Genomic DNA, 10,009 nt, shown 5'->3' on the forward strand with positions numbered 1-10,009 from the left:
GTAATTTGGTACCTGGATTTCATAATTAGTACAAGACTCTGGTGTTGTTTGCACTAGGTCTTAATGTAACGTCGTTATAATTGCCTTAAAACATGAATAAATATTCAACTAAAAAAAAATTCCACCATAGAATATTGTTAGCCTTAAGTATAAAATGTACCCAATGTACCCATGAGCAGCACAGTCACAGTTTTGCTTCAGCATGTTTTCCCTAAAAAAGAGGGTAAAGCTGCAGGTGACACTACTATCACATACTTCCTACATAGTTACATAATTAGTCAGGTTGAAAAAAGACACAAGTCCATCAAGTTCAACCTATAGAGAAAAAAGAAGAAAAAAGACACAAGTCCATCGAGTTCAACCTATAGAGAAAAAAAAAGAAGATTGTGTTGTGTACACGGAGGTCATTGTGTTGTCAGATGTAAAGCCAAGGTGTGCTACGTGGCCCAAGAGTCTACTTACTGAACAGGTTAAAGCCCATTTCCATCTTTGTAAGTGATTAGCATTTATTCAGGTGCAGTGATGATGTATATGTGTGCACATGTTCATGACTCACATTGCAGGCTTTCTTCATTTTTATGGACTTTGTTTATAGGCATGAGTCCTACAAATTCAAAATGTTATCCAAGGGAAACTCAGTCTGAATCTGGGGTCATATTGTAAAGCAGGCTGTAAAAAGCTGCCCCCTCCTTGTTATTCATTGTAACACGATCACGAAACACCAGCTCTGCCTTTCCACGTTACATTACACTGTCCAGGAGCGGACAATGAATGAATGGGGGGGGAGAGCTTAGTTGTAATTTCAACAGACTGCTTGCAGAGCATAGAGGCAGCCATTTCCATGAGGAGATGAACAGGACAGCTAACAAAATAAGCATGTTTCTGTGTTCATATATAGCAGCTGCATATACCTGCTTCATATACACTCGGTGTACATTGCTAGTATTTTTTTTTCAATTACTTCCGCAAAGGTGGAAATGGGCTTTCAGGCAGGTGGGCAGGGCTTAGACCAGAGGTCAGGGATTTCAAGTTCATAGTAACAAAGTGTTGCATCAGTCCTCATACAGTATCTAGTTTAATCAGAATCAGAATCTTCTAGCTATAAACAGCAAAAGGCTTATAGGTAAAAAGTAAAATGCTGATGCTGATGCTATGGTGAAAGGAGTCAGACAGCCTTCCATTTCAGTTTTGTATCAGAAAATGCATCCCCCTAGAGAAATGTTTAAGATGGTTTCTGAGACATATCTCCATGTGTCCTGTGTTTACAAATGTCTGTAGACACCTTTAGCAGCCAGGAATCTGAACTGGTAAAAGTACTGAGGATTGCAGTAAAAGCAAGTAAGACAATGAGGTAGATTTACTAATATTATAGGATTGAAGCATGTTCACTATAATCATCTAATCATGTCCAAGCAAAAATCTTGTTTTTTAATCTTCCTTGCACATGAGTTTGTACTTAAAGTGAACACAGATTTACCTTATTTACTAAGCTAAGTGAACATACTCTTTGCCTAAACTCCATTTGGAAATACATTCCTATATATTCACACTGGCCTGATCTGCCTTTATTTATGGAAGGATAATATAGAATATTTTAATGTGATCAATTTTGGTTTAACACATTACTGTACATAGAAGGTAAGTAGTATATGATGAATGTTGACTGCTTCTGTTGATTGTGTCCCATTATGGCCACAGGAAATATTTTAAATGAGCTTTATTCATTCTTGGATCATATGGTCTGTCTTTACTCATATATTAGATAAAAATAAATATGGAAAAAAATAAGAAAACAATACCAACAGCCAGCAGGTGTTAAGATGAGAAAATAATTCAGTGATCTTTACATCTCCAGGCCAATTTATATTGTCAGGCAGCAGGTTTAGATTACTCAAAGATGCCAGTGCAATAATGAGTTGCTGTACCAACTGATCACAGAATATCTGTGGGGAGAAACTTGTACCAGTAAAAATATTGAAAGACTTATTGGAACTGAAGTTAGAATCTAGAAAACAATAAAACGCACAGATGAGAAACCCTCAAGTGATAAACTCTCGCTTCCAACAGGAAACTCCCATTAGAGAACAGTCATGCATTTAAACAAGCATCCGCTTACCCTGGATAGCCAGATATTAGCTGTACAGCACTTGTAAAAAATGTGACCATCAAAATTGTATACTCTTGCATATACTGCTGGTTGAACTACAAAAGTATGCAAATGATAAGTGTTAAATATATTTGATAAGAATGTATTGAATTGTAAAGGACTCATGCTGTTTGGCAGTACAAATGTTAAGTGTCCCCTATTTAAAGGTTTGGTGTTATAGTTCTTTAGCTTCTCTAACACTGTATTTTGGCATGCATGTGCAAAATGAGCAGATACATGCCAAATAATAATAAGCTACACCAAGTCGTGTAAATCTGGAAAAATGGCTATTACATAATCTACATATTTACTTTTATGTAACATTATATATTTTCCCCAAAACAAAATCCCAGCTGTTCACTGTAACCTGTATGATCCAATGTGCTCCTTATCCAGAGGAGAAGTTTTTCTTTTTCTTGAATAGCCATCCTGTTATACTCATAAAATCTAGCCTAAGGTGAAAATATGATTATGGTAATAGGACTGCTGTGTGGTGAAAACCCACATTTAAAAAGGGATTCCTGATTTTCAGTTCGGGGAGTTGTGTTTAACCTGATAGAATTGAGAAAGATACAAGGTAGACATTAAATTAAATTGTTACGGGGCCCCATCACAGGAATACCTGGTGTCTACTTCAATGGAGAATAACTGTTTGTTTTGAATAGCTGGCCAAGAAGTCTAATGCCTCTAGTCATGAAGTGAAAATGAACTACATAAATTATTTTAGAACTTGAGGGAAGCCAGGGTACATTACAACCACTAGTCAGTAGATGGTGTTTACTTTCTACTATATTGATTCATAATGCTGGTCAGTGAAATCATTAAAACACAAGGGTAAACAAAGGTGAGCTTATTATTTCATAGCATGTTACACGGTAAAGTGTAAGGCCTGGTTCACACCTGGGCGTTTTACAGCACGTGCCTACGCGCTGTAAAATGTTCAACATGTGAAAACAAATAATTGCCTATGGGCATGGTTCCCACCTGGGTGTTTTACAGCGCGTAGGAAACGCGCGGCTAAAAACGCGCGGCAAACGCGCATATTCCGTATGCCTAGGTGTGAACCCAGCCTAATGGCTGTGGGGCTAGGTTAATCTATTAGCTGCTCAATATAGATTATATGATATGATTAAAGTGATACTAAACTCAGGAAATAAATCAAAAAAATTCATCCAAGTACCCTATTACCAAATATGTAGCTTATTTGTGCATCACTCAGCTGCAGATCTCTCAATCATCTCTCAATTTGTGCTGACACTGTCCTTCCTTCAGGAAGGTTGCTGCTTTTGTTCTCCATGGTCCCTGTGTGTGTTGTAAAACAGCCACCGCTCCAAGCTCTCTCACGTAATGGACTACAATCTCAATACAAATTAGTAAACTAAACTTGAGATTGTGTAAAACAACATACAAATAATACAAAACAAAAACGAGAAAAACGAATTTGCCGCAAAAAAATGTTTACCCATCTCTGTAGTTTACAATGACATAAACAAATATCTTGTATTTCACTGACACCTCAGGGTATAAAATAAAATGGAGGTAAAGGGTAACTGCTATCATGATACTATCCTGAGTTGGAAAGAATACATATGTTCTAAACATTAACACACCACTCTAAGCAAAATAGCAATATGGTAAATGTATTGGGTGCTATTGTTTTTGCTAACCAAGATATTTTAATTTAGTTGAAAGGCAATTTTTTTACTTGGCTGAATAAGTAGGAAGGGGTTTCCAAGTTTGTATAGTGGGTGGATTAGGAGAGAGGCACTACTGTGCGGTTTCCTTGCCATAAAAAGGTCTGCTGAGTAAAACTATAACCACAGGTGTGTAAAGGTCTTAAACTAACATACGTAATAGAAACATATTTGCAATGGGTAGTGGAGCACAATATTTTTGTGCTTGAAATAATACACCACTTTTATATGGGCTCTGGTGTAAACGTTGGTGGACGCTTACAAACTTTTACAAGCATCATATACAGTATATGCACCTGTACTGAAATAAGCAAGCATTGCTATGTGTCAATTAATCTTGCTATTCTGTAAAACGTTTGTGTGTCTTTTGGTGCATATATCAGAGTGTTGTTAGTGGCTTGACCTAGAGGAGGAAATGCACAGTGAACATGAATCTGTCAATTTACTAGGGGCATATAATTTTGGCAGATAAGCTATCCGTGCTTTCTACAATGTTATCTGTTTATATTGTGCAACTTGGATCCATCCTTTAATAAAGTAGTTGTATCAGCTACTAGTGCAGAGAACCTAGCATTGGTTGTGTTCTGCAAGGGGGGTTCAACGTGGTAAAAAATAAAGGAAACAATTAGTTAGTTCTCCACATGCCCCTATCCCCAACCATAACTTAAACCATAGGCTAAACCTAACATTTAACCACTCCTTACCTCACTTATAACCCTAATCTGACCCCCTATGACCTACCATCGGTCCCATTCTTTGTGCATGCACATTTATAAATAATAATTGTTCTTTAAATACACTAAATGTTTGTTTATGTTTGCTAGTTCTTTGATGGATACATTTTAATATTTTTGCAACTTAAGAAAAGTCTCCTGTAACCATTTTGCTTAGACAATTACATATAAAGTTCAAGTTTAAAAAACTTTGTGGTCTATTTGGGGGAAGTGGCAATGTAATAGGATGTGAATAAAATTACTACCCAAAGTGCAAAACATAAAGGAACAGCATTCAAGATAAAGTACGAGGGCACAGGCACCTGGAATACACATAAAAGGCTAGGTCTAGCTTATAACATTAAGTAGGCAGGACACAGCAGAAAACTATGTGTTGCACAGTCCAGAAAGGAAGAAAAAAAAACAGGGACATTTTGTCCTTGTTTGTGCTATTACATATTCATTGATGCAGTGGGGGTCATGATTAAAATAAAATACAGCCACATTAATGCTCAAAATTGTTTTGCTTTTGCATCAAACAAAGAGAAAGCTTTCTCGCAGTTTCTCACGGCAGGCATAATGGACATCCAGACTCTGATTTACTGCATGCCCTGCCTTCTACAGCTCTATATTAACTTAGAATATCAGCATGGAAGGTCACACAGTGGGAATGACCTTTCACTAATCACTACACATCAGCTACTACAGGCACAGCTCATTACAGAGAAATTCTTCAACGCACAGCCTTTCAAATAAAGTCAAGCTTTGATTTTTCTTTAAACTAAATGATAATTTTATTTTTGGGGGGATAAGAGAGAAGGAAAAAATAAATCAAATGTACTGTGTAATTTTGTAGTCTGGGCTTCTTGTGCTACCAGACCATTCTGCTAGGTTTAAAAATGTATTATAATCCAGTATTGACTCTATGCTTGTAATTTTAGAATTTTGCCAAAGAAGGTCAAAACATTTTCCTTCCCAGCATTCATTGCTCTTCTGTAAAAATGCCTGCGTTGTCACTAAATTGGTTGCCAGGACACTGCAATTTCCATAGAAGTTAAACCGAGGTCCTGCGGTTGTTTTGTCATCACCATTATTAGAATATGATGCAGCTGCGGGGACTAAAAGCTATCCTGCCTTTTACAATTGGTTGCTTGGGACAAATGGCGGGTGACTAATGCAGGATAAACTACTTGTTCAACCTCGGAGCAGTTGGTTCAATTTTCCATTTCTAAGAGAGCAAGTGTTTCAATTGAGAATTTAACAGAGGGGTGTCCCTTTTTAACAGAACATCATTAGTGCAAAAGAACTTAAGAGCCGTAGAAAATAGGGCATAATTGGCTAAAATTAAATGCTTTTTTCTCCACTTACCAGCCATTTGCTGAATGCCGCTAAATGCGCCCAGGTTACTGGAGGAGGTGGCTTGCTGCAGGAGCTGTACATAAAAGAACAAGAAATCAAGCAATGAGGCATCCACAATGAGACAAATTGGCTGCTTGATATGCATTGTGGCACACAGGTTGTTTTTTTTCCCCTTCCTCATATATTCCATTTCTTAAAGACTTTTTTGCTCACGGATGGACAGGATGTCCCCTGGGTTGATGCAGTAAATCTATATCAATGTCTAATCTCTGCAAAGAAAGGAGCACACACTAGGGGGGATTCAATAAAATGACTGCTTTAAAAACAATTAATCAATTTAGTCTTTTTAACAGCCAGGTGTTAAATACATTTAAACTGACACAGCGCGACTAATTAAAGCCCTCAGTAGTATTGTAGTTACCATAACTCATATTCAAATATGATTCTTTTTTCTTTTTCTTTCTGCAATGTGCTTCTTTTCCATTAATACACTGACTTTCTATGACATGCATTTATTTGATTACATGTTATAAAGTTTTAACGGTAGAAATTCATGAAGCCCTTATGTGAATACTGAACAGGCATTAACTATGATTTGCACTAATAAACCAGAAGGCCCCTTGAGTTAAATACTAATTACTCATTAAATGTCAGTGCAGCAGAAAACTAGTTGTTAAGTACACATGTTATTCAGCTCCTATAATCTTTCTTTCCTTGTTATTTAGAAGACTATGAATAATTACCAATGGATTAAAGGGGGCATTGTTTTTAGAAATGGAACATGAAGAAAAAAGTTTTTTAGGGCACCTCTTAGTGGCACCATTAGATATTGTAACATGTTTAATGCATATCTGTATAATAATAACATGCAAAACCTGTGGGTGCAGCCATGTTGAATAATTAACTGCAGTGTCAGATGCTGATAAGTGCTAAAATATCCTAATCATATGCAGACTCCATTCAGTTTTTTAAACGGTATGGAGATTTTACATAAGAGTTCAAAACCTGATCACTTTTCACTGGTTACTGGTTATGTGTAACTATAGCCAAAACTTTATTTATTATTTAAAACTTTCTTTTAGTTTTAAATAAGAGTAGGATTTGGTTACAACACCTACTTTTTACTCCAAGTGCTCCCACTGGAGAGATTTCCCCTAACTTCGTATTCTGGAGACACACAGGGAGTGAGAGTAAATCTCTCCAACGTGAGAGGCAACCCCCTCTTTGCTATCACTAGAATGAGTGTCCTCATTGGAAGATTATCCCTCTATTTCTGTTTGGTGAAAACTATAACTAAGAAAACATGAAAGGGGTTCTTACTCACACCTGAACAGTGAGTGCATCCAATCAGAAGCAGTCACTGTTCGGGTGTTTAGTCAGTTATTTTCAGTAAAAGAAATGGAAAATTACATCAGCCCATAATTGACATCAATTCCAAACTTAGACCCATGTCCTGTTACTAAATGGAGTCCGCTGTGACATCCTGGAGCTTATGCTAAAAGCTCCTTTTTTGGCCCTTTAAGACTCTTGGCCATTGTTCAAAGGTTATGCAGATCATTATAGTTTGAATTTTTTTTATCCCGGGTGAGTTTGCATAAAAATTTGCTAGGACCATGAATCTCAAACCTGCAGGATTTGCCTTGAACACATGTATATGTGACCAATACTGACAATACATGAACAATACTGCTCAGATTTTATCACTTTTAAAACATACAGTGCAATGTATACATTTACACAGCTATATATTCAAAAACATGTATGCAATGATGCACTTAGATAGGCATCCATGCCATAAATACATTTTACTATGACAGGTACAGTTCACCTAATAGAAATGGCAATTTTATCATATACCTGTTAAAAAGTATCTTATTGTGGTATTGAAAATGAAATACTTACTGCTAAATACTGTGGCGTAAGTCCTCCAAGTCCAGTGAGGTTCCCCCATGTGGCAGTATTAAGCTGTTGCATTTGTTGTGCTAACTGTTGCTGTAGACGCCTCTGTTCTTTGTCTTTCTGTGTATCGGCAAACTTCACCACTATAGGTGAAGAACACCCCTGGAATGGGACAGACCACAACAAAAACATATAACAACCAATACAGTATGGAGCTCATGACTGCCATTCTTTTTTGCTTTGGTTAGGCATATGTTTACTTACTGGGTTCCACATGATAATGTTTAATCAATTATTTCTCTGTAGCAATGCTTTATATCTTGTAGGACTTGAAGTATGCATGTCATTCTGCATTTATTGTAAGTGCAAGAACTATATAAAAGCTGTATATACTTCTATATAGCTAATGCAAACAGGAACACTTGATTTTAGAGCTCCTGCATGGTTGACACATATCATGATAAAATCTGTAATTCTATAGAAACATATAATTCCTAACTCATAACTTAGGTCTTATGAGCCTCTGGCTTTCATTTGTGTTGGTTTCACAAAACATACACTAATGCTAATTTGTGTTTCAATGGAGAGAAGTGTGCAAAGGGTTGCAAGAGAATTTGCACTTTGCAAGTGAAGTTTCCCTTAGCTTAATGAATGTGTTGGAAATTCAATTTGCAAATAATAACCAATCATGTGCAAGGAAAATAAAAAAAGCTGTATGTTTGCTTGTATGTGGTTGAATGATAGAAGTCAGCATAGCTTCACCTCAGTCACTAATCTAGAGAACAATTCCTTTGTAAAGTGCAAATTCTCTTGTAAAATTAACAATCTACTTGCCTTTAGTAAATCAACCCCAGTATCTTTACGTAAGACACTGGAGAATGGCAAAAATTATTATACATACAAATGGAATAAGTAGCAGGTGTAGCTTGAGCCAGTATCATAAATCATAAATATATGTTACTTGACTCTTGACAATTGAAATGTAATTGGCACTAAAGAATTATAGTAATGATACATGTAAGTAGCCTGCTGTGAATGATCTCTTATGCAGTATGTTAGCTTGGTATGAAAAACGGCAATTATGTAGCACCATCAGTTATAAAAGGAGTTTTATCTTAGGGTTTGATAACAGAAAGATGGAGATGTTCCAGTAAAACGCAAAACAACTGTGAATACATGAAATTGAAATACAATGCAGTTTGCCTTGAAATCTTGACTGCGACCTGACATTCCATTTGCAGAAGTTCTCTTTCAATGCAATGCATAAACCAATTTCTTCATCATATACCTATCTCATTCATCGTCTGTGCCTGCTTCATTTTTCACAAGTTTGTGAGTTTCTAAAGTAGAAGCCATTATCAAAATTATATCAATATAAGAAAGTGTTCTTTGCTGTTGAATGAGAGAAAATGGGAATAAAGAAAAAAATATAAGAACTACCTGTAGGTATAGAAGAAATATACCTACCAGACTTTATATCATGGGAAATGTCACTGTGGCATTATCACAGCAAGCATAAAGGACCTCTTTTCAACAGCAAAACTTAATGTAGTAAAATGCATTGATCTTTTAAAGTGTGCTTAACATCTTGTTATCAAGGCAGCATGGCAAAGACATACATATTTCTAAAACCGAAAATTATTTTTTTCCAACCTTATTAAAATATTTTCAATTATCTTATTTTTATATTTATTTATTTGTTTTACTTTACTGTCGAGGGCTTTGGGGAAATATCAGGGGTCTGTTTAGACCCCTGACATTTCCCTTTTAGAATAGAAAAAGAGATTGAGGACACTCAATCCTTTATTCTGCACCTGTTATGAATGAACAGGAAGTCTTTATACCGAGTGCTCCTCTCCATTCATAAACTGTGGATATAGTATGAGTTACTATGTCCACAATCATGAATGAACAGGCAGTGATGTAGAGCAGTGCGAGGGGAGAGCAGCGGGAATCGGCCACAGACCAGCGCCCAGCGGGCAGTAGAGAAGTTAGGAATGCACAGAATTTTCGGCTGTGGCTTATTTGGCATTTTGCCCAAGATACCACTGTATATATTTTAAATTTAGCAAGCATATTTAGTAGAATAACTAGAGGTGGCAACTATAACCAAACCTAAAGGTCAGGTGGGTAAAAAAAAATTCTGCAATCATAACTTCACAGGCTACAGTGATAAAATGGACTGAATTTCTCTGCAT

The 10,009-nt window shown here is 36.4% G+C and overlaps 1 protein-coding gene across 8 annotated transcripts in view; it reads right to left on the reverse strand.

The window, feature by feature from the left end:
• The window catches only part of CELF2 (CUGBP, Elav-like family member 2), a 122,671-nt gene that overhangs the window by 51,709 nt on the left and 60,953 nt on the right, over positions 1-10,009 (reverse strand). For all 8 annotated transcript variants that reach the window (XR_001941094.1, XM_018553737.1, XM_018553735.1 and 5 more), the window contains 2 exons: positions 7,815-7,973; positions 5,922-5,985 (listed from right to left, as the gene is read on the reverse strand). Coding sequence is in view for 7 of the 8 variants with exons in the window: in XM_018553737.1 (XP_018409239.1) it covers positions 5,922-5,985; positions 7,815-7,973 (223 nt within the window). In the remaining variant the exon portion in view is untranslated. The remainder of the gene's footprint in view (positions 1-5,921; positions 5,986-7,814; positions 7,974-10,009) is intronic.

The sequence above is a fragment of the Nanorana parkeri genome, unplaced genomic scaffold (genome assembly GCF_000935625.1).
Source record: "Nanorana parkeri isolate BGI_ZX_2015 unplaced genomic scaffold, ASM93562v1 scaffold128, whole genome shotgun sequence".
NCBI lineage: Eukaryota > Metazoa > Chordata > Amphibia > Anura > Dicroglossidae > Nanorana > Nanorana parkeri.